Source organism: Zootermopsis nevadensis, unplaced genomic scaffold (genome assembly GCF_977971745.1).
Source record: "Zootermopsis nevadensis isolate Lab colony 2312 unplaced genomic scaffold, Znev_1.0 Znev_ptg000002l, whole genome shotgun sequence".
NCBI classification, from domain to species: Eukaryota; Metazoa; Arthropoda; class Insecta; order Blattodea; family Termopsidae; genus Zootermopsis; species Zootermopsis nevadensis.
Genome location: NW_028259134.1, coordinates 18,281,009 through 18,307,279, shown reverse-complemented (window position 1 = coordinate 18,307,279; position 26,271 = coordinate 18,281,009). Strand labels below are relative to the sequence as shown.

Below are 26,271 nucleotides of genomic sequence, written 5' to 3'. Positions count from 1 at the left end.
AGACATGACTACGATCAAGGTGTTGCTTCTTCTGCTGTTGTTTGCCGGTCGCCGCGTCATCTCGGCCGGGGAGGAAGGCGTCTCGAAGCACGGACCGCGGTTCGACGATCTGGCTGATGCGTTTGACCTCAACAGACTGACCGACGGCTGGGGGCGAGCTGTGACGGTTGGATGCCGTGACGACGTCACAAACTTCCTGGCGGCCCTGGGCAACGGCTCTTTGTGGGCAAACAAGAGTGAGTACTGCAGCGCCCCGGCCAAACCGTGAATCGAGAAATGTGGCCGATGTCTCGGGGTAGTGGTTAGCACTCTTTCGTATGCAGAAAGTTTCGGCTTTGAATCTCGATCCAGAGATTATTTTATTTTCCTCATTTAATCAAGACGAAAGTTGTGATATTGACTTAAAACAGGCCGCAACAGAGTCGTTACACTTTCTTCACATTTTATTATTCATAATCATAACACAATCTCATTCGACGCTGAATGACCTGTGCAGCTGATAAAGTGTTTTATATAGGTTTAAACACACAAAGATAAACGAAAACTTGGCGAGATGACGATTAGTTTGTCCGTTATTAAACGGTGAATTTGAAAAACACGTAAATTTTGAGCGTTTGATACGAAGATAACTCTGTACAATGAACAATTTCGGGACAGAAGACTGGCTCAAGACGCCAACAAGGGACGGTCTTACAAGTTGGGTTTGACGTTCTCACAGCGGCGACTGTGAAGACGGCTGTCTTCTGGGTTGTGGTCTGGCACAAGTTCAACGTTTCTGAAGTTCCTGCTGTCTCAATCTTCAGGGCGACGACTCCTGATAGTGGAAGTAGCACCTTTGAAACACTTCTACCAGACTTTACGGTGATATAATCTAGAAGACCGTCACCTTCAGTGTTCTGGGTTACCTATAATGTTCGGACGATTAAAATAAGAAATAAGTTGGATGGGGCATGCAGTACGCATGGGTGGAACAAGAAATTCATGAGCCTGTCTGGCTGGCAAACTCCAAATTTAAGAAATGAACTTAAATAAACACACAAGGGCGCCTGCTGAAATGTTGTCTATAGAAATTACTATTGAAGACACGTAGTGGACAGAACTGGTTCAAGATAGGATGCAGACGCTGGCTTCCGTGATAACGGCACTGAACTTTCGGGAATTTCTTCACTGGCTGGAAAACTATTAACTGCTCATTAAGTCCCCATCCTGTACAATGCATCTGGTTCAGTCAGTGTTCCCTACGTAATGTAACCTTTATTTAACAAACCCGTATCAACTGCAACCATTAATTCGCCAACTGCTGACTTGCGCTTGGCTGCTGTAGGGTTACGACATTCATCCTTCGTACGGTCGGCCTTCGATCGCTTGTCTCCGAGGCGCGGCTAGGGGGAATCCTCGCATTCCACAGACGCGTCAAGAAAGGGACTTGAAACGAGAAAGTGAGCGCGCGTGAACAGCAAGCAAACCACTCCATATATGATGACAGGATGTTGGGTAGGCCACCGCACGAGGGGCTGCAGATGTCAACACTTCTGCTTTGTAGGCAGGAGGCCCCCGCTTAGAATCCAAGCGGCAAATCTAAGGCAAACACACTGAAGTAGTCCGCGACTTTACTTCACCAAATTTTTCATATGAAATAGTGTAGTTAAAAAAAAGAAATCCAACTTAAAGAAGGTAACGACCACTATCACAGAGGTATAATTGTCATGTCATTTCTAATTCGACAGTTGCAACTTTTATAGCTGTAGCTCATTGAAGATGGTAGTCTTCTGGGTCATTGCGCCGTGTAGTCTGGTACAAGTTTACCAACGTTTCAGAGGCCCCTTGCTGCCTCCATCATCAGGGCGATGAGTCAAATCCTACTTCATAGCTAATTGTTAACCAATCAGACCCACAAAGAATTAGGAACAAAGGTATTTCAAAAGCGAATCTATTTCACATTGCAGAACTGTTACAAAGCTTGCAAACTGAGAAAAGATGCAAGACAGCGCAGGTGAGTCATTATGAAAATCCGGGTTTGTGAGGATGGGCTACTGATGCACGAGGAAGCTCGGCTAAGTGGGGTAGTAAATTATAAGAATAAATGAAAGTACTAGGATCCGAAACCTTACATTTCCATGAAAACATCAGTTTTCTTGCTGTTACGATACACGGCCTCTTTCTTTGTTTGAGAAAGTAAAATCTAACTAAAGATCATTTTATCCGAAATACATCGCTGAATTTTCTTCACGTTGGGGAGTAGTTTGCCTACGCCTGTGCTAAGGGATGCTTTTGACTATAGAGGTACCGGTATTATATAAAAAAAGGGTCGATGGGAGATTGTGATCACTTTGCTCGCTTCCAGTCGGATCGGATTTACGGAAGTTATAATTTATTCGAAGAGCGTCACGTTTCTTGCAAATTGTAGTTTGAGGCGGGAAGGCGAACACGTTTCCTCCTTTCATTTCTGTTTGCTAAACTTCCCAGCAGGCACTCAATTCAATCTGAATGGGCGCGTGAACGATGAACGTCTGCATTGCACAATCTTCCTCATATTCGTTGAGAGGGTGACGAAAAGGCTTCAAACACTTCTAAGGACCTGAGGCCTATATTACCTTGTTCAGAGTATACGTAATCTTGTACGATGTGGAACTTCGTCCCTCACTCTGAGTGTAGAACAGAGATTAAGCGTGGCTGAGAATGAAGTGCAGAGGAAAATGTATGGACTAAAGACAGACGACGAAGCAAATTACTGGAAAATATTTCTTAGATAATAAGGAGCTTAAAATTTTTACTCAACACGTCATCGCGGTGATGAAATAAATAGGTACTACATGTAAAACGCATGGGGGAAATGAGAAATGCGTACAGACTTTTGGTTTAAAAAACGACGACGAAAGATACAACTTGAGAGACCTAACAGTAAACGGGAGGATGATATTAAAATCGGTCTTAGGGAAATGGGGTCCAAAATGGAACGGATTCAAATTACTTGTGAGTGTAGGTTCGTGGATACACTTCTGTGAATAGTTAATAATGGCAACATTCCGGAATTACAGTGAGTCCACTGTTCTTATGAATTTAACCAGAGGCATGTTTGTCAAGTAATTGGGAATTGACGTTTATGAAGATGGCTTTCATCTTAGAATCCGCAAGCTTTGAAAGAAAGAAGAAATTTAAGTAAGTAAAAAAGAAAGTACAAAACGGTGAAAGAGAGGAAGAGGAAACAAGACAAAAGAAACCCCCACCGGCGGTACTGTCAGTCCCTGAAGAGGATCTGCAGACCGTCACAAGACAAATCTGATTGGCTGACGCAATCCCGAACACCATAAATCACGGCAACAGGAAATCTGCTTCACCAACAGTCATCACTTTCGTTAAAAATTTTCCCACTCTTCGTGTGTGAAAGAGAAATTTCTCTCCTTTGTGTTTTATATAATAGGAAGTCGATAATACAGTTCCAGGTCACCTGGAAGCACGAGGCAAATGAGACGATTTGTATGTGTCGGTTGTCAAGGAAACTGCGCAAAGGCCCGTGTGTTGAGACTTTTAACGCATAACAGCGACTGGTATTGAACTCAATAATCATCTCGCATCTTATTGTGTAATCACGCGATGCTTCTTGCAAGAGCGACGTATGTAGGACAAGAGTCAGTAAATACGAGTTTATCCTTTGAAGCCGAACGAATCAGAGGGAAGAGAAAGGAGAGGAAGAACAGTGGCAGAGATTACAATTCACAGAAGAAAGAGAAATTTTCGGTTATCAAGGTTTCCAAGCAGTGCCCACTCGTCTAAATAATATTTAAGAGTTCGCCCCGTACGTTTTTTAAAAAGAAAAACAGCTTTACCCTTACAATGAAAAGTAATCAAACGTGTAAGATTTGAGGTTTTCACAGCGGTGAGTATGAAGATTTCTGTCTTCTGGGTTGTTGCGCTGTGTAGTCTGGTCGATGTTTACCAACGTTTCTGAGGTCATACTGCCTCCGTCATCAGGGCGAACCCAGAAGACAGAAATCTTCGTGATCAAACTTGTTTACGGAAGTAATCCCTGTTTACATTTCGAAACTTACGAAACCCGTAAATACAAAACACAGAATTGATGACTAAAGCAGCTGGTACATGTTACCACTGGGCTTCGAAGGGTTAAACACGCGGACGAAAAGACGCGCCTCCCAACTTAAGTGTTACGTTCGTGTACACAAAAATGATAATTCTTGCTTCGTATTAATGCTTCAAGATCCCAGACACCGAAAGCAGTGAATGAACGTTTCCAGCTATGGGCCGGTTTTACGTACCTCAGTACTTTCTCTTGCTGCATCCCGCTGCAAACTGTTTGGCTTTTGTATCGATATCGGGCGTGGAGGTGGGAGCGGGGAGAACCCTTTCCATAAACGAGTACTTTCGCTCGCTCGTAGTTCTAAGGTTTGTGGCTGGTGTCAACGAGTAAAAGTGACGTCAAAAGAGGTAAGTCCGGAATGGTGTCAGGCGGTGGAGTGTGTTGCAGGCAAACAGTTTTACTGCTTAACGGCTAGGTTTATAAGGAGCTCCGTGTTTGCGAGAACTCGGGTCCCAATCTCGACTGAGAATCCGGTTATCCTGATTGATATGTTTCATGGTTATCCTTGGCCCCTCCAAACAAACGTAAGGATAGTATCTTCAATTAGGCCATGACCGCTTCCTTACACATCCTTGCCATTTCTTTAATCACCCTGTCATTCGACAACGTAATTATAGAACGGCACGCGTGTCTCATCCGTTCCTACGAATTCCACATAATATGTGCAGTTGATAAATTGCCAGTGGTCATACTTTGTACATTCTTGTCCGGCCCGGACCCTGAACTTGATCGCCGTTGCTGCTGACCTCACCGAAACAGCTTTCTAGAAAGTTGATGAAGAACACGCGGCCGATCCGACGACGATCCACGTGTTGTTTCCCAACGTCTGAGACAATTTTTTATTCCTCTCCATACAAAGTACACTGAGGCGTGTCAGTAGCCATTATGAACGGATAGGGGCTGGGACATCCACTCACAAAAGTTGTGTTAAGAACAAGCAGCTTTTCCTGTTCTTAAACCATTACACTTATATAAAGCTCAGTAAAATACATGGACCGAACAATAACTTACACAAATCGCTAAGCATCGTGGAAGAATGGTTAACACTCTCACTTTGGATTCGGGAGGTTTTGTGTTCAAATCTCGTCCCTGACTGCAATAGTTCTTCGTTTCTATTAATTCTTACGAACAATATTCATACAGTATATTAAAATAGGTCTCGTCCGCTTTTTTCCAAATCCTTACACTTCATCACTCAGAAGAACCTACTAGGTTTACATCATTCGCAGCTGAAAAAACATCCTTAAAAGTCAAACGATCATTTGCTAATTATATGAATCATTGACTGAAGACTTACTTGACTCATATGAACTTAGGCCAGTAATGTACAAAGCAACAACGAACGAAATCGACAGATTGGCTGCTGACCATGCAGGCGATAAGACGTGATATCGCCTGTCGTTTCTTGCTTCGGTGAGAGGTCTTTTTAAAGTTGGAACCACGTGCCAGAACGTTGCCCTGCAAAAATCTTCCCCCTGTGTCATGAAATTCACTGCAGACAACTCTTACGAGGTTTATGAGCATGTTTTTCGTAATACGATGAACTAGGCGCATCGCATCATCGTTTGCAGGGTTACGACTTTCTGCTTTGAATATATAATTAAGCTGAGGTAAGGGAGAAAGTAGAAGCGAATAATACATTTAACTTTCCCAACAAAGGTCAACGTTACTGTGAGCATTCTGTGACGCTTATTCTATCAATTTACACTTTTGACACCGGGATCTTGTTGTTTATTCTCATTCACTTTCTCTTCTACTTATTCTTTGTCTATAGCCTCCTTTTTCGTTTTCCTCATGCCTGCGCTTCCCCGTCTTCCTTCGCACTCTTCATCCTCCTTTTATGTAACTTTTCCTCATACTTAAGTGTTGTTCCTTGTCATTCTACGCTTTATTTTATAATTTACCTCCTAAATTTCTAACAGTTTTTTCCTCATCCTCTGACAATTTCTCCATTAGAAATCTCCACGAAACGCGCGCACATTATTACCCGATTGCCAGTCCCAGTAAGTGGGAGATTCTGTCAGATTACGGAAGCAGTAGTTCTCTTGATGTGTTTAGTCTGTCCTTCCGAATGACAGGACAAGTCCCCCGTAGCTTCAATGTCTGAATTCTCTGCTCAGTGCTGGACGCCAGTGGTCGCTACTCCTCACAGTTCTTATGGGGAAACTCCTACTGGTTGGGATCCTACACACTATGCCAGCAGCTCCACATCAACTCCGCCTCACCAATCCCGGGGGCCTACTCTGTGGTCAGCCTCAGGGTCAATGTCACCGGTCTCGTGACACCACAGGTAAGAACACAATTATCTATATAGGAAGAAGAGTCTACAACCAATCAAACAAAAGTCCTCTGGGAACTTCCGGAGCACGTAACGGAAAAGAGTTGAAGAGTTCTGCAACATTATGCTGCTTTATGCCTGTGCATTCTATACCAAGTCGTTTCCTTTCAGGTCCGGGATGTGTCACTCGGAGTCTGTTTGCCGGCGACCTGCAACCGAGCCGATGTTCTTCAACTGCTCCACCAGTCGACGTCTCCCATAACCGCTGTACTTGGAGCTCGTATCGTACCCGACCCTGACTTTGCAGTCTGGAGAGAACCGGGATTTTATCTCCTGGGGTGAGCACATCGCAGTAACGACATTGCTGCAATTTTTCTGCTGGTTTTGTAGGGGCGGTTTGAACTGAAGGACAGTCTGTCTGTCGTACATACTGCCGGGACATTGGAGAACAGCAGAAAAGCCCCATCTCCGAAACGTCGTTCTATTTTATTATTTTACTAGACGATGGAAACTATCCGAAGAACTTTTTATTTATTTAATTTCTGTTGTTGTAATTCTTCAGTTACGCGTGCGCTAGTCCCTAATTTAACATTCGTCACCAAGTGGTACTTGGTCATAGCGAAAGGTACTGCCAAATAATGACGAGTTTTCTGAAACCGTGACATAATATTAATAAAATGTATGCGGGCCGCATAAAATACATTGGAGGGCCAAATGCGATTCGTGGGTAGCAGGTTGAGAACCTTTGGCTTCACCGTTTAACCTTGACAAGCCTATTTAAGGCATAGCACTTAATGGGCTGTACCCGATGAAAATTACAGTCCAGCGCGTTGCATTCAGTACATGGCCACATGTCACAGCCAGCAAATGTCAGTCGTTAAAAGGCAATTAGCAATAAAAACGCCGAAAATAAGTAAGTACTGTTTTATTATCGGTTCGACAGTTAAGTGCACGCAATTAGACTGTCAGATCTTAAATGAGGCATAAAACACATTCACACTTGAGTGCAAGACTGGCATAACAGTTGGCTCCGCTGTAGCAGACATCGGCGAGAAATATGAAACTTCCTAAATTTAATTTATTTGAACGACTTATAGATTAGGTCTGTAGTCAGCCATAATTTCACAGCACTAGATGATTCTGATTTTTCGTTACAGTGTGGTGATCGGCTTGGTGACTGTGCTGGTTGTGATAGGGACGGGGTACGACTTAATTCTGCAACATCGTGCCAAGCTGCGACACACAGAGTTATCAGGCAAGTCCCAATCAAGTACGAGCCCTCAGCCAACTGGATAAACTTTATATATTGTACAACATACTCAGAATATTTGGACATGAAGAAAGGTGAAGTAACGAGGAACGCCAGATTTATACATTTGCCTCTCACCTGATATAAAATGGAGGGACGGGGTGAAATAAAGGACAAGGCATGAGAACTTGAATCGTCTTGATGGAATTCCTACATTTTGAGCAACACCAAAGTGCAGGCCTGTTTCAGTATTTTGAACACCGTGTATTTTGTGACAGGGGCCACGGAGTGCAACGGGAATCACCTCAGCTACACCGCCACAGGTCCCCTAGAGTCACAGGGCGTGCGCAAACCAGAGTTCCAGGGCAGAAATCCAGGTAACTCGTCATAAAATACCGCAATTTTATTTCCACCTCAAAAATTGCCCATTTCTCGCACCCTTTTTATTGGCAGCTATCTCACGGATGCATATTTTTCCCTACGGTCCGCCATATTTAGCGAAAATCTCATATGTTGCCCAGAATTAGCAATTAGACTTGACATTCATAATTCGTTCTGTTGTGCCTCGTTGGTTCAGAAAACACTTTGTTGTAGTCCAGCCGTTTCAGACCTCGCTTTACCGCAGCTCATTTCGTTCAGAACTGCTTTATTGAAGAGCGGATGGTACAGATGTTGCTTTAATGTAACCCGATGGGCCAGAAGTCTAGCTGGTTCAGACCTCGCCCTCATCGTCATCAGGCGGTTAGAACGCTGGCCTTGTAATCCTGGGGTCTCGGGTTCGATTCCCGGCGGTGCCCGAATTTATAACTTGTGTTGGGCAAGGCCGTGGTCTAGGCAACACGGAGTTTTCCTCCGGGGGCTTCCCCGGTTTCTCCGTGGCATCCCAACAATTAATCCATTCACACACAGAAGAAGGCAATGGCAAACCACTTCTGGATCATCTGCCAAGAACGTATATGAACAGGTCCCAGTCCGAGAAAAGGATGGAAGGATCCTGTTCATATGGACCTGTCGTCAGACAGAACACTAAATAATAATAATAATAATGAAAGTTCAGTCATCACTTTCTTGTGTCATGATTATTAGATAAGCGCATTACTGCCAGTCCAATCGTTTAGGTATACTTTCTTGAAGTCCCGACTTGTCAAAAGCTGCTTTCAAATACATCAGGCGTTTCAGATGTTGCTTCGTTGTGTCCCGACACATCGTTAGTCGCTTTCAATTCCGACCGTTCAGGAGTGTTCTGGCGTGTTGCAGACCTGGGATCACAGGTGCTCCTCTGTTTCTCTGCGTGGACGAACCTACAGAAGATCTGCAACACCCAAAAGGAGGACTCACTAGCCTGTATCCACGGGCTACGGGTCTTCAGCTTGCTGTGGGTCATAGCCGGACACACCTGCATGTTCTCCTTCCCTGTCTCGGGTGAGTTGCTGTGATGCATCAACTGCCATTGTTTGTTTTCATAATATTGCAGACAATGAAAAAAGAGCACAATGGTGTAAGTTTATAAGAAAATTGGATGCAGGCTGAAACACCAACTGTGATATCCAAAAAAGAAATTAACCAAGTTGTAAGCACACATTTTTACTAGGACAGTTGAATAAATTACATCAGACTATCTGCCAGCACGTTTGGTATGTTCACTGTCTTTCAAGAAACACCAGACAGTCTGTTGTAAGTTTGACAGAGACAGATATTATGCAAGATGTACTGGTACGTAGTACATATAACCAGATCAATACACAAATTAATAGTCACCATCACGAAGACCACATAATTTTCATAAACCTTTGTTCTGCACCAAAAGGTCATCGTCATTAGCTCTACAGTCCGATGCGGGTCTCGGCTTCTCAACTAAAGGTCATTATAAGTGCTATTTATGCACAATGAAAGAAACCTTATAATGATGCACCAACTGGTTGAGTTCATCTTTGTCAGCCAGTCATAAACATGAAGAATTGCCTGTTATTATAACTGAGTCAGATTTCTAGTTTCTTCTTAAAGAGCTTATATAATTTACAGGAATTGAAGCAAGATCAGCAGCCCTGATTAAGTTATAATAATACTTATGATCATGTCGTAGATAACAAGGCATTCCGGCAGCTGGTGGAAAACGATTTCCTGTTCCAGTCAATCAGCAATGGTGCATTTTCTGTGGACACTTTCTTCTTTATCAGGTACACATCAGCTACCAGTAACTAGATAATGTAATCAACTATAACACCAACATTTATCGTTGTATTATATTAAGCATTTAGTATTTCTCATGTGGCAGTCATGGTAACAAATCAATATTATATAGGTCTATGTGATCATTTCAGATTTCCAGTTTTCTCTGCTTTGCTGTATATGGTCTTGTTACTAGGTGACCATTAATTGGTTCCTTCACAGTGCAAAAGTGATCTGTGCCTATTGTTGTTTCATAGTTTGCAACTGTTTAATATATCAAGCACCCTTGAGGCGGTGACTAATGACAGAACACTGGCCAGTGGGAATAAGTATACATAACACTTGTATTGAATACTATAATTTATGACATTGTTCCAGTACAGTTTATTAATGGCAGTCGAAATGCAGGTTTTTGTAGAGTTCTGTCGACAGTACCTCCTTCAGTAGTCTAGCATGCCAAAATGTGTTTTCTGTGGGTTATGTGATAAGGACTATGAGTTTTTTCTTTTTTACAGTGGTGTTATGGTGGCGTACCTGTTCTTCAAAAATTTGACCAAGGTGGTGAATACGGCTGAGGATGGCATTGGTGTCATAATGAAGGTCAGCGCTATACGCTTCATTGGCGTGTTCTCCTATCGTTATCTCAGGTCAGATTATATATACACGCACGCACACATAATTTAGACATTTGTTTCCCACATTCAGAGTTTATACAGCATTATCACTCCTTTTGAATTTCACTTGCCACTGGGGTCGTACATTGTATGGTTTCAAAGTATTAAATCTGATGGTTTTATAAAGTTACATTTTTAGTGTAACTTACCATTAATGACATTTACGATCCAAAAAAATTCATTTGCTAAGACCAGCAGTTTATGAAATAAGTGTTTTGAGGTCTATACTACACAATCTTTTAAAATTATGCTAACTCTTGGTCATGGTAGATGGAAGTCTGGCTTGTTCCCTACATTTTTACATGTCTAAGGGCATGAAGAGGGTGTATTCTGGGATGTTGCACCATGTAACATGGTAGAAATTAACCCAAAGTTTCAGAGGTGCTTCTTGCCTCTGTCACCACAGTGGGGTCACTCTCAGTCAATTTTTGTTAGATTACATGGTGCAACATCTAGATGACAGCCATTTTCATATTTGTCACCAGGAGAACCTGAAGTATCACAAAGTCCGTGAGTATTCTGCTATACCTTGCACTTGTTAAGCAGATTTCACAGTAAGGAGGATGAGAGTACTGACAAAAATTGTCCATGATTATATAAGGAGGATATATGAGTTTCCCAACAGCAAAACATGCAGACATACAATATAATCCCTTCTTAAAGGCTGACACCACCCTACCTGTTCATATTGGCCATCACCCAGCTCAACGCTCAGTGGTTTTATCACAACTCGGTTTTCCACAATCCCATTATGGTCCGCGATCAGGCTACTTGTGCAGAGTACTGGTGGAGGAATGTTCTATATATCAACACTCTGTTTCCAGTCAAAGACATGGTAAGTGATTTAAAAACTTCATCAGGCAAAGTATAGTTTTGATCGAAATTAATACGTAACTTTTATGCTAATAATTATTTTTCCACAATGGAACTTTATGGAAAGTATATATTAAGAAATGTGATACCACAGTTTATACTCTTTATTTTATCATATTTCAGTGCATGATCTGGAGCTGGTACCTGGCAAATGATACTCAGTTCTACACACTTGGTATTATACTTCTCCTCCTATCTTCCAAGTAAGTTGCATTGTTAAACACCAATAAGCACTCAAAAACTTCTTTTGTCAGAATCATTATTGTCAACAAATATTCAGTTGTATATATGGTGTGTGTGACAAAAAAGTCTGAAGAATACCAAATCAAGAACTAGGTCACATTTCAAAATGAACACTTGTAGGGATGCATATGAATTGCATCAACAGAAATTAAACCTGATACTGAAAGATTACTTAAGCAGAAGCAGTGTCAAACAAGTCACTAATGATTAATTTTGTTAAATAAATTACTGAGCAATAGTAAGTTAGTTGGATTTCTAATAAATTGTCACAAAGTTTCAATAAATTGTCCTTTATAATATTGTGGCCCATGAATCGATAAGAAACGGTGAATGTGGCCCTAGAACTGGAAAAATCTGAGAGCCCTGATGTAGAATAATTAAATGGTAAAGGTGATTTGACCAGGTTCTCTTCAGATGCAACTATCAATTCATCTGAATTCTGTCCTTAAAAAATTAGTATATATATTCTTTAGATTTAGAATTACATTAAATTATTTTATTTCCAAAATCTTAACTGGGAAATAAAAGTGATTTCTAATTCACAGATGGTTCAAGCTGGCAGTGATGTCACTCTTTACATTCCTGGTCAGTTCATGGTTCACAACGGCCTTGATTGTACTCAACAGCCACCACATGCCAAGGTGAGCACCCAGCATGCTTCACTGTAGTGGCAACAACAGTTATTCAGTGTACCACTCATCTGGTTGTGTGGCTATCTCCCTTCCTTCTTTATTTCTAGCTTAGGATAGCAAACCTCATGTCCGTCTGTAACTTTGTCCCTATCTGTAACCCATTTCCACATGAACTAATAAAAATGCAGTTTAAATCAGCAATGTAATCGAACTTTGGGATTTGAACAATTCTTGGCTCTACTGAAGGAGGCAACATGATGGTGGATAAATGTCAGCTCATTGCATCAGAAGAGACATGGCTGCAAAGTTGCGATGCCTTCCATTTGAAATATACTGCCCTAAACTAACTTCATGTACAACAGTGCGTGCTTGTGACTTGGCAACACCAAATACAAGCATGCCAATACTATCTGAAACAGTGGATGTTCCAAAGCCAACAGAATATGTGAATGGGTTAAAATACAAAACATCATGTTCCTTCCCTGCTTGTCATTCACACTCTAATATCCAGACATAACCATGAAAATAATTTCTGACATATTTATTCTGGGATCTGATGTGGTGTTCCTTAACATGAATATCCTACAACAGGCCACACCTGCTTCCTCTCCAATCTGAGTAATATCTAAGCTACTAAGCTATATACCCTAAAATTTGCCTCCAAGATTTATGACATGTTTCAGCATTGAGGAGCCTCTGGGTCTGTTTGATGAGCTATATGACAAGCCGTGGACCCGACTGGGGCCCTATGTGGTTGGGATGTGTGTGGGATGGTTCCTGTGTAGGACCAACTGCACCATCAAGATGCACAAGGTGAGACAAGAGTAGTGGTACCCTCGTGCAGACGTGTACAGCACCAGTGAATCATCCAAAATCACACCTAACTTTATTTATGCTTTCAAACGAAAACAAGAGAGGAAAAAGAATATAAACTGCACAAGAGAGAGAAGTTTCAGTTCATTACACTGGAAGTAATTCTAATAAACAACATAAAATGAATAAAGAAGAGACAACTACCAGCACAAATGTAGTGGATATAAAGATTATGAGCTAAATTGAAAATGATAAGCAGACAGAACACTGTAGAACCGATGAATCTAAAACTCACTGCAGAGGTCAGAGCAGTGATTTCATTATTACAGCCTGGGGAATCTCTCCCCCATCCTCTCCAGTAAGAAAGTGGTAGCGCTAGAATCAGCTGAGTTGCCAGGTTGTTCACATACAGAATTTTACAATGGTTTTACTGTAATGTAAAAGTAAAAGTAACAGTAAATCTGTCCTGCTATATGCCATGTAGGCACTTGGGGGGGGGGAGAGGAGTACAGCTCCTTCTCATTCCTAAACTCAGCACTAGGCGGGGGTGAGTGGTCAGCGTCATGCCCTGGCCGTGCTTTACCCCCATGGAAAGGATTTGGATTGGATAAGAGACTGGGTGGGTCTCAAAGCTAGTCTGGATGTAGAGGCTAGAGGAAAAATCCTGTGCCCCTGTCAGAGATCGAATGCCGGTCGTCCAGTCCGTAATCAGTCACTATAGTGTTGTTTCTTTTCCCAATGTCGAAAGCTCTGCTTAGTATGTTAATACATCATCTTATATACCAGACACTCAATCACATTAATTTTGTCAGTGGTGTGAGTGAAAATTGATGGCCAGCAGAAGACATAAATTTTTACCAAATGTAGTGGTGAAAGTGGAATCTCCACTCATGGTTCACAAAATTTCTAGAGTTTTAGATAAATTGGCTGCACTATAGCCTACAAGAAGACTGGATCCCTAAAATGATGCTAAGTTTCTGCTTCCAGGGAACAATACGGGAACACCTATTAGCAAATGGAAAGTCTGCATGCTGTGTGTTGTAGGCTGTGGTGCTGATGGGCTGGGCGCTCTCTATTGGCATGACGTTCATTCTGGTGCACGGTCTGTATGGTGACCTGGGGCCCGTTATGTCTGCTGCATATGTTGCTCTCAGCCATACAGCCTGGGCCATTGCTGTGGCCTGGATAGTCGTCGCATGCTCCACAGGCAATGGAGGTCAGTATTTGACATGGTACAGTAATTTGCCACTGATTTGTCTGTAAGATGGCAACACTAACAGTGACATTATTGAGGATCATTGTAGTTGATTCTGAAGTTCAAAATTCTTAAAATACCAAATAAATCAAATAGGGGTAAAGTGTGACTGTGCATGATCTACTTATGCCGACTAAAAGTGTCCAATGAACACATTTTGTGAAAAAGGTGATGAACATGATGGTTGCATAACAACTATAAATTTCTTGAGCAGCTGAATATATATGAAGTTTATAAGGAAGGCCATTAGAAATATGATAAACTTATTGTTAACTTAATTCTTCTATCTGGAAATAAGACCCCCAGACACTGTCATGAAGCAGAAGTGGAGTTAAATAATTCAAAATGCAGTCTAAACCTCATATTTCAAGTAGTTATCAATATTGGACTCTTTAAAGTGCAGATACCAGTCAATGTGTGTGTCTACAGGCTATGTGAACAAGCTACTGTCGAGCAAGTTCCTCTACCCACTCAGTAGAATCTCCTACTGTGCTTACTTGGTACATCCCCTCATCATGATCTCAGTCATTATGCACATGGATAGCCCAGTGCACCTCGGAAGGGCCACCATGGTATGTATTTCCAGCAAACTTACAGTTGGGGTGACACATTTCAGAGTCCTAAAGGACTAGAGTACCATCAATACGTTGAGTGATTTGTTTGTGGTTTATTTAATGATGCTGTCAGTATCTCGCTCTATACAGCGCTGAACGATACATTAATTAAATATTTATGGACTGGAAGGGATACGGAAGGAACTAGTCATAGGTATGAATTAAGGTACTATCCTAACACCTGACTGGAGGAACTGAGAAAAATCATGAAAACCTCATTCAGGATATCTAGTTTTCAGGCCAGTATTTGAAACCTTGATCTCCAGAACACAAAGGGGTGCTAACCACTCAGCTGCTTTGACTGATCTGTACGATGATGTAAGAAAATACTGTCCACAGCCAAATTGTATAAGGTATAGGACTGACTGATTTAAAGACACAGTTTGAGAGTTTATGCACTGAAGAGACAGAGAATTTTTATTTAGTTTGTGACCACACAGAGGAAACTATAGATGCCACCTTTTCTAAGTATCAGTAACTATAAACTTCACTCCATTTGGTTCTCGGAATAAAGAGGGATGTTTTTATGCACTTAGTCAACTGCTCAGAGGCACAATGTGTTTCCTGGCAAGCACAAATCCAATTTTTATTTGATTGCAACCACATGGAGCATCTATTAGAACCACTGCATCCAGCCAATTGTACACCCACAAGTTGAAAATGGCTGAACAGATTTTAATTAGATTTGACAATGGGGAGTTAAGCTTTTTCAATTTTCATTGAAACTTGCCAACAATATCAGGCACTTTTTATGAAGAACTACACACATTTCTGTGGTCTGAATTGAGTAGTTGGGGAGAGTCTTAAACTGCAGAATTCTACAGCCATTTAGACAGGTCAGTTTCTGGTGATATATCCAAAATTGTTACACTTTGCTTCCTATTTATTAGATACTCTTCGAAGAATTTGTGCTGTTTATAAAATTATGAAACGCAAATACTGATTGTCTTCCTGTTCCAGATTGTTGTGATATTTGGCTATTTCATGATGGCCTACATGCTCTCTCTAGTGGTGTCTTTGGGATTCGAAGCACCAACCATTGCTCTTCTTAACATCCTGCACCCCATAAAACGGAAGATGAAGTGAAATATCCAACAACCCAAAAGGAGCACCAGGATAATAATAAGTGGTACATCTCCAAGTAAAGACATATATGTATAGAGTGCTCAGGGTGTGAGACACTGCCTTCTACAGGTGACCATCAGAGGACTGGGAAATTCATAACGCATTTCCATACACTCAATATGGTATTTATCAGCATTAGGTGACTGAATTGTCTTCTGAGCTGGTTAAGACATTTACTTATATGTTACATCCATTCTAGTTCACCTGGTTTTATACTACAAAAAAAGCAGTGATTGTTAAACTTCTTTTGTACTGTGGACCACCTGCATGGAAGTTACAGATTCCATTGATCATGCTTTGACAAATGTATACTACGATATTCACAGGACTGTGACATGGGGAGAATCATTCCGACAGTTCAGGCAGAACAGGCAGCCATTCAAATGCCAGCACAAGGTGATTAATTTAAGTTGACTTTTAGTTCAATTATTACACTGGCACTGAGGAACTGAGAGGGCTGAAGGAAGAAAATTCCCATTTTCTTGCACATTTTAAATGGATTTTAGGGAAAATCTCTGTAAGCATTAATAATAATGATCCGCAGATGATCATATATGGTTATATGATTCCTTTATGAAAAATAATTATTGGATAACAATGTTAAACTTTTCTTCCCCTATCAAAATATGTAAAAATTATGTAAAAATAATAAAGGAATAAAAAGAAACTATGAATAAAATAAATAAATGTATTTCGGTACATAATCAATAAACAATTAAGTCATTTACTTTCATTCAGTAGACTTTTCTGGAAGACAGATTCATCGTAATTGGATAATTAAAAGCAGGCCTACTGATAGTATTAACAGTAGTAGTAGTAGTAGTAGTAGTGATGTGTTTGTTGTATGTAACTGCCTTGACAAAACTCTGAATATGGTTTAGTACGCACTGTGTTCTCACCTTTTCTGTATAAAATAAATGAGTTATATGAATATACAAGTACTTTTAAACAAAATTTTACAATGCAAATATCGGCGCATATAATTCTTAAAGAGCAAAATATAGGTAAGGTTTCATTCATTGAAATTAACATACCATTATGCTAAATTAATTATACAGCAGAAGTAATAAAAATATTCTAGGTAACTCATAGCTGTTGATTGCATTTAAGCATTAATGTCTTTGTATTGTATTACTAATCTCTTTGTCTATCATGGACCACAAATTGATAGTAGTTCAGTTTACTGGATTTAACAGAATAAGTGTTCTACTTTATACCTGAAGATAAAGTAGTAACCATCCTTGAAAACAAAGTACTTTTATAAAATATTAAAATTCCAACTGACCATGAATAAAGTCCAAAGTAATCAATATTACATAACTGAGTCTTAAATTCTTCTACACTCAAAATATGTTAAATGGGTTACTGGTTTTAAGATTTGAGGTTTTCACAGCAGTGAGTATGAAGATTTCTGTCATCTGGGTTGTTGCGCTGTGTAGTCTGGTCGATGTTAACCAACGTTTCAGAGGTCATACTGCCTCCGTCATCAGGGCGATGAAGATTTCTGTATTCTGGGTTGTTGCGCTGTGTAGTCTGGTCAGTGTTAACCAACGTTTCAGAGGTCATACTGCCTCCGTCATCAGGGCGATGAATCGCACTCGATAGTACCAACCGTGTCGGTTGACTGAACCCGCGAGGTGGAAGCAACATGACACCATTACCAATATACTATGAGCATAACATAACCCAACCCAAAGCAAAGCAACCCCTTCATAGGTGATATCCTTTCGTACGAATTTCATAAGAAATGACTGGCCGGAAAATAATGACATTTTGTATGGATTTTATGCCCTATGTCAGTACTCCAAAAACGTACTTTCTAACTCCTTGCACCCTATTATAACATCGCGACGGAGGATCAAATCTGGGAGGTGGATATTGTTGAAGTCGCTTGTCATGGTCATCTGGGCATGTTCGTCACTGACATAACTTTACGAAACTCAACCTTAACTTCACCAGTGATAGCCATCTACACGAATTTAATAAACATATAGCTGCTGCGTATATTTTCGTGTATTTTGTATTGTCTGTATGCAACAGGAGACTAATCTAAGGCAAGAAATTTTACTTCATTCGCTTGGTGTTGCCAACATGAGAAATGCTTGAGTTCCATAGACGGAATGATGATGATGAAGTCATTACCCGCGATCCTCTGTGCATGTGTCCTTGGTGACTTTCTGTATTCGGGCTTATATTAACTTGACAAATATCTGCAAGCAATTATATTAAATTTCGTAATTTTAAAATGTCACGTAGCAAATTCTAAATAAACAAAAGCAAGTATAAGTACGAGACAGGGAGTCTATCAGAGCAACAATCAGCGTGTTATGGGCTTCCTTTGTCTATAGCCGTACGGTTTTTATTTTTTTATTTGTAGTGTTCTGTCTGACGACAGGTCTATATATTATGAACAGGATCCTTCCAACCTCTTCAGGTTGTCAGGGACCTGCTCATACATATATACATTCTTGGCAGAGATGATCAGAAGTGGTTTGCCATTGCCTTCTTCTGTGTGTGAGTGGAGTAATTGTTGGGATGCTACGGAGAAACCGGGGAATCCCCCGGAGGAAAACTCCGTGCTGCCTAGACTACGGCTGTTAAGATATTACAAAGTAAGAGTAGACAGCGGAAGATCAGACAGTCTAGAGATATACTATTGACACAAACAACCACTGACTGATAAAACGATACTGTTAAAAATATCTGAAAAAAAATCAGATATTAAGTTTTCACCCAGCACTTCCAACTCCTATGATTGATTATCAGATAGAACTCGTAATAGAGGAGAAAATGATTGTGCGAACACCGGGCAGACCAGTCACTCCATGTTACAATGACCCAATTGTTCTGTGGCGGTTTCTATACGTCGCATTTCGTAACTTGAGCCATTCTATTATCGGGCCGCAAGTTTTACAGTCCAGTCCAGAAGTGTACAGGACTTATCAGGAGAGATTTCGTGTATTTACTATCTCATTGCTGTTTATGTGCTTGCAGTGTGAAGGGTTTAGATGGCGATCGAAAATGACCACACGGCCATTACATCCGGTTCAGAGGAAATTACATTCTTTCAATTTACTTAAAGTTAAACTGGAATTATTTCGATGTTTTAACATTCGTGAATAATCAGTGGTTTAAAACCGTTAGGCATGGGCCTATTACATTTATATGGGTCAATATTAAATTCGCTGAACACCTGTTAACAGTAAATTCCTTCACAAGTTCCGAAGATGACACATGCAACCAGGCGGAATCTTTAAATGGCAGAGATTATGTAACGACCAGTAACTTTCTAGGATAATTGACTGTGTGACCCGGTTCTGGCTCCGTTCTGCTTCCGCCCTCCCCTCGAACGAACGAATGATTAAACAAACGAGTTGAACATTGCAGTAGAGGAAATAACAGATTTGGTGCCACCCCCATCTTCGCCCGGAGTGGAAAGGTGAAGACCGCTTGGAGGATTATGAAATTCCAGGCCCGGAATATGAGCTACCGTACGAAGAAAACCTCACGGATCTTGATGGTACGCAACGAGACAAAGAAGAAAGTAAAAGGAGTTGCAAAGAAAATAAAATAGTCAGAAATGAACACATATGAAGGAGGAAATTAAAATTAATAAATAAAACATAGGTACATGACGAAACATGGAATATATGCATGAATATGGCATATATAAAGAAACTAACAAACACGGCATGAAAAATGAAAAACACATATTTTTATGTATTAGTTTAATTCGAATGTAGCAGTTCGAACTGAGGTCTGTAATAGTAACGTAAAATATGGCATACGGCCAGCCTAAAATCACACATTCATCCTGGCATTTCTCATACAGGGCCTTGTGCATCGCACAAACGAAGTACTCGATTTTGTATGAGTGACGGAGAGCGCAAAAAGCAAACTGAAGTGACAGTTCAATTTTAAAACTAGGAAAATCACAAAAGAAACGAAAATGACATAAAACCAGAGATTTGAAAATCGAATCTTGATCGGAATTGGAATCGAGCAGCTAATGACGTGATAACCAAACGCCATTTAGTTCGGTGTCCTTACAAATATTAGCCCTTTCCACACTGAATTTAGAAGTAAATTATTTCTTTCGCGTATTTACATGACGACTATTAATTTGCTGTGTTGGAAAGTAACAATGACACAGAAGTGTATAATATAACAGACACACTGAGAAAATAACAGTGTTTCGAACGATATATCGTAATATATTATTATTATCTGTCTAAACACAAAAGTTTCACTTGGTCTTGTATTTAATTCACTTGTGACATGTTTCGAATTAATCTATCTTCAGGTCATCATATCCTCTTTACGTATTCCTCAATTTTCCATCTCTTCTTCACTTTTCTTTCTTTACATTTTGTTTCTTTTCCCCGTTCATCATCTGCTCTCCCTTCTCCTACTTAGACCTTCTCTACCCAGTTAGAAACGGAAGTACAGATGAAACTGAGGAGTGAATCTAGCAGCCAATCAGAAAGTGGATCGTCACTGCCAGAATTTCGAAGTCGTGTACTTGACCTGGTTGTGTCATTATGTAGACTACCGTTTACACTTTCTGTCTAGTAATTTAAAAAAAATTAACTAGTTCCCTTTAAAACTGGTTTTATTACATTTACGCTTTTCAAGTCCTTTCAAATTACAACAGTCGGCCCTTTAATGACAAGTAGTATATTATGTTCAAGTAACACCTCTTTAGACCGCAATGGGAACTGTGTGTACCATCTGCTTCTGAGTCTACACTAATTTCCGAGCAACCAGTGAATGCCTTAGAAAAAAAGAAACTTAGTCATGGTTCTCAATTTAAGTGACCCAGTAATTAAAATCTAAAAGTTAACAAGGACCAAAGTAAGAGGTAATGACGTCGATCTTTACCACCGATTAAAGGAAACAAAGTCACTTCAGAGATAAGGAAAGATTCAAAAACACGACAAGAGATTTAAAAGCTGGGTATAAAGCAAATATGTGTTCGAGGCAAGCCATGTGGGCACATACAAGGTGTAATTTGGTGTAATTTTTCAACTTTCAATATTTCCCCTCGGGTAAACATCTTTACACAAAGGAGACTTAGAAATAAAATAAGTTATTAATCACTAAATTGACTTAACTTAAAATTAAATAAACAAAACCAGGGATAGCTTATGTAAAATTACAGTAAAAGCAGCTTTAAATATATCGATGTTGGTATTTTTGGCTGTAATATCATGTGGATTCATAGGTAGATATCAAGGTTTCGGAGGAATACAGTGCCTCCATTTTCACCGCCGTGAGAACTTCATATCTCATATTACTTTAAGTAAAACATTAAAGGAATATAAATATAGGAGAAAATTACAAATACATGTGTCATTTAAATTGTAACGGAGGAATTGCATGCAACATGTACACAGAATTAAGGCGAAAAGCTGCTGGAAGTTCGAATAAAATACCGAAAGTTGAATGGCAACGGCGAAAGGTATCGGACGACGAGTCGCTCTGACTCAGCCTGTAATTATCCTTGCACTTTTCCTGAAGCTTAATATTGATATTTAGAGAAAGCTGTCTTGTTCTAACACGTCGTAGCTTGGTTACTCTCTTCCTTGCTGTGTTCCGAGCGCTAACCACACAGAAAATACAGCAAACCGCGATGAAAGTATCCAGCCATTATTCTTGTCACGACATCCTGGAGTTCTGCGTAATTGAATAAAGAAATTACGGACTTGGCTTGGCTATGTTCACTTTAGATAATTATTCCTATTACTTTAAACTAGTTCATAGTGAAACAGACTCGTGCTTGTAGGTTTATATAGTCTATAAATTTGTCATGAACTAAATTGACAAATTCATTATTTTAAAATCTTCAAGGGACTTGATGTTAATGTAATGCACACACAACGCTGTTGTTCAGGAAGCTGAACAAACAGCAGATATATTCCACTGTGTTGTCATAATTCTACTGCTGATAAACAAAATCGATCAACCTTTATTCTACATGCACAGAAATAAATTTCTCCTCATACATCTTGATATGATAACTATGTAATGACATACCAGGAAGAAGTCACAGACCTGTATCATAGGCCAAAATATTTTTCTTCTTGTATTTTCTTTTTACGATGAAATGAAAACTTGATGCCGAGAAATCCTTATTAAAACGCTGACAGTCGCTCAGTGAGTGAAAAAATTCCTCGCCTTTTATACGACCAGAAGGTTTATTACCGTGTCCATAAGAGTTTCAGAGGTCCTTGCTTCCTTCATCATAGCCCTGATGACGGAGAAAGCAAGTTTCTCTGAAACGGCGGAAAATTTCTACCAGGCTACTAACTAACTAACTAGATGGCTTACCGAACCCGAAGGTTCATCACCGAATTAACCAAAGCCCTCCACCGGACCCTGTCCTGGGCCAACAAAATCCAGTTTCCTTCAACTCCTATCTCCCATAGATCCCGCCTGAGATTATCCTCCCATCTACGTCTAGGTCTCCCCAGCGGTCTCTTCCCTTCAGGTTTCCCAACCAGTACCCGGTGCACACCTCTTGTCCCATCCATGCGCGCTACATGTCCCGCCCATCTCACTCTTCTCGACTTAATCACCCTCACAATACTGGGGGAGCAGTACAGATTTTTAAGCTCGTCATTGTGCAGTTTTCTCCACGCCCCATCGTCTTCCCTCTTAGGCCCAAATATCCTCCTCAACACCCGATTCTCAAACCCCTGCAATCTGTGTTCCTCCCTCTGAGTGAGAGACCATGTTTCGCACCCATACAAAACAACAGGCAATATTATTGTTTTGTATACTTTAATTTTCAGGTTCTTAGAAATCAGACGGGAAGACAAAATATTTTGGACTGAGAAGTAGCAAGCATTTCCGGAATTTAGTCTCCTCCTAACTTCCTCACAACTATCATTTTGATTTGTTATTGTTGTTCCCAAATATTTGAACTTTGTAACCCTTTCAAAGGATTTATTAGCTACCCTAAGATAATTTTGCCCGCCTGTCTTCTGATGACGAGATACTAACATGTACTTAGTTTTTTCTGAATTTACTTCCAGCCCCACTTGTCTACCAGCCTCTAGTAAAACTTCTGCGTTCCTCTTTATTGTATTTATATCGTCCCCCAATAAATTAACATCATCAGCATATGCCAATAGCTGATGTGTCCCGTTCAATTGCAAACCCTCCTGCCTACCTTGGACCTTCCTGATGGCGTATTCTAGCGCAAAGTTAAAGAGCAAGGGAGACAAAGCATCTCCTTGTTTTAGACCGTTCTTGATGAGGAATGTCTCAGATACATATTTACCTACTCGAATTTTGCTGCAGGTTTCATTTAAGCACATTTTTATTAGACCCACTAGCTTCTTTGGTATACCAAATTCAATAAGAATATTATATAGCACTTCTCTCTTCACAGAGTCATAGGCTTTTTTGAAATCTATAAATAACTGATGTACAGTCCCACCGAACTCCCATTTTTTCTCTAGTATCTGACGAATGCAAAAGATCTGATCAATCGTTGATCTGTTTCGTCTGAACCCACACTGATGATCCCCAATAGTTTCATTCGCATATGGGGTTAATCTTGCCAAAAGAATGTTGGATAGAATTTTGTATGAGGTTGATAGCAGCGATATTCCTCGGTAATTACCACACTCAGTCTTGTCCCCCTTCTTATAAATAGGAATAATTATGGATTCCTTCCATTGATGTGGCATCTCTTCCTTATCCCAAATTAACTGAATAAGCTTATGGATCCTCATATGCAACCCTTTGCCACCTGCTTTAATTAATTCGGCCGGAATCTGATCAATTCCTGGAGATTTATAACTTTTCAACTTCCCAATGGCTAGTTCCACTTCATCTAAGCTAGGTTCTGGCACCAACAGTTCAGCTGTATGCATTTTAATCTGTCTAATATCACCAGTATTATGAACATTTAAGAGCTCGCTAAAGAAATTTTTCCACCTATTCACAATTTTTATTGGATCTGCAAGCAAATTGCCACTATCATCCTTTACCAAATTAGTCTGGGGTTGATATCCTTTCTTAAAGTTATTAATGCCTCTGTACAGGTCTCTGATGTTTTTTTCCTTATTATTTGTCTCAAGTTCAGCAATTTTGCCCTTCAGGTATTCCCTTTTCTTAGTCCTAAAGGCTCTACTAGCCTCACGTCTCACGTTACATAGATTATCCGCATTTGTTTTGTTTGGGTTCTGCAACCATTGAAATTTTGTTTGCTTCCTTCGATCTATTAATTTTGAACATTCTTCATCAAACCACGGTTTATTTTGCTTTCTCCTGTAGTATCCTAGTTTCTCTTTTGCTGAAATTTTGATGCAGTTTCTGACATTTTCCCACTCCCTGTTGATGTCCACACTTTCATTATCCTCATTTGTCTCTAAAATTTGAAACCTATTCGAAATTTCAACTTGATATTGTTCCTTTGCCTCTCCCTCACTTAATTTTTTCAAATCAAATCTTTCTGTGTCAAAATTTTGTTTAGTTCGTCTACTTACTGAAAGCCGCTCCCTCACTTTTGCTACCACCAGATAATGATCAGTGTCGCAATCTGCTCCTCTGAATGATCTCACATCAATTACATTTGTCTGCCTTCTCTTATCTACTAAAACATGATCTATTTGATTGTGTGTTCTGCCATCTGGGGAAGTCCAAGTGTATTTATGAACATCACGGTGTGGAAATTTTGTACTTTTTACAATTAAATCTTTTGACGTAGCGAAGGTCACTGCTCTGACGCCATTATCATTACTAAGTGCATGGAGACTCTCGCTGCCTATTGTGGGTTTGAAGACATCCTCCCTCCCAATTTTTGCATTGAAATCTCCTAGCAGAATTTTCATGTGATACTTGCCAAATGTATCAAATACTGATTCCAATTCTTCATAAAAGCTATCCTTGATATCATCGCTTTTGTCTTCAGTTGGGGCATGAACATTAAGGACAATGATGTCGCACCAACGTCCTTCCAAAATTACGTAAGACAACCTGTCACTAACAAATTCTACTCTCTTAACTGCTGCCCTAATTCTGCTATGAACAAAAAAACCCGTCCCTAGCTGATGATTGTCATTCCCCTTTCCATAGAAAAATGTAAAATTGTCCACTGGGATCGTGCCCTCCCCCTCCCATCGCACTTCCTGCACTGCCACTAAGTCTAACTTATAATTCCCTAATTCCCTACACACTGATTTCAGTGCCCCAGCCCTATAGAGGCTCCTAATGTTCCAGGTACCAAATCTCATGTCCTTTTTCAATTGCCGTGGTCGTGCCAAAGAGTCCGTCCTGATCCGAGGCTTGGTTGATTTTTTCGTAACACATATTTTTTTTAAAGGTGAAAGGTTGTTAGCCCTACACCCAACCCCCAACCTGGAGGACCAGGGTATCACTCTTAGTCTAGCGCATCTCCTTAGACCTGTCCGGCTTGGGTGACCCTACCATGAGCCGAAGCTCAGGCCGGCATAGCCCTAAGGGTCATTTGAGCACGCAAGCCTCCTCACCCGGCAGATTGCCTTCGACAAGGTGGTGATACCTTCGAGAAGGTCTACCAGGCTACACGTCGCTATAATCCAAAGACAGATATTTTCGAACAGATATTTGATCAGACAATCTCAAAACCTACCTCAAACATACAAAATCTGGATTTGACGGCGATTACACATTATTTATATTGAAATGATACATGAGGGAAGTTGTTATGATTGAAAATGTCACCCCCTTTTCGAAATCACTACAGCAAACAAAGAGCCCACGAATTCAGTTGCATAATGCTCACGCTGCCTACGTAACCGCACCCTACTCCCGAAACACACAAACTTTCACAAAGTTGAGACCACTTCTTCCACGTCTGTACTCCTTTCTTGTCTGACGTCACGTAGACGTTACGGACCGACTAGTGAACGATCGACAGCTGGAGCGACAAGTCCGTGTGTGTAGTTCTGTGTGCGTAATTGATTTCACGCGTCTTTCCGAATCTCACGTTACGCTGAGAAAACAATAGCGATATTAGCATTTAACATATACGAAGTTTTGTGCAAATCAGGGGTAATTTCTGAGGCCGTTCATATAAAAATACGTTAAAATAAATTATATTGTTCGTTTATATGTCGCTTATGTTACTTTTTTGAGTGTAAGAAGAATGTTCGTGAATGTTTTTAATTTTATGTGAGGGGTACAGTGATATATAAGAAGAAAAGTGTTTTATTTTTAATACTCTAAGCCATTCAATTGATACTGACGTTAGGATGGAA

The 26,271-nt window shown here is 40.3% G+C and overlaps 1 protein-coding gene across 2 annotated transcripts; it reads left to right on the top strand.

Moving 5' to 3' along the window:
- The first annotated feature begins 4 nt into the window (after positions 1–4).
- Positions 5–16,952, top strand: LOC110831549 (nose resistant to fluoxetine protein 6). 2 transcript variants are annotated; one of them, XM_022067683.2, is made up of 15 exons: positions 5–236; positions 6,217–6,386; positions 6,546–6,712; positions 7,532–7,629; positions 7,902–8,000; positions 8,881–9,045; positions 9,707–9,800; positions 10,308–10,439; positions 11,130–11,301; positions 11,463–11,542; positions 12,128–12,223; positions 12,898–13,027; positions 14,072–14,243; positions 14,712–14,854; positions 15,857–16,952. In XM_022067683.2, exons 1-15 carry the CDS (start codon positions 5–7, stop codon positions 15,980–15,982), a joined length of 2,076 nt encoding a protein of 691 aa, XP_021923375.2. In that variant the 3' UTR covers positions 15,983–16,952. The 2 variants fall into 2 exon arrangements, with proteins under 2 accessions (XP_021923375.2, XP_087208460.1); XM_087352334.1 differs by lacking the exons at positions 14,712–14,854; positions 15,857–16,952 and having other exon boundaries at positions 14,015–14,213.
- Positions 16,953–26,271: the final 9,319 nt, after the last annotated feature.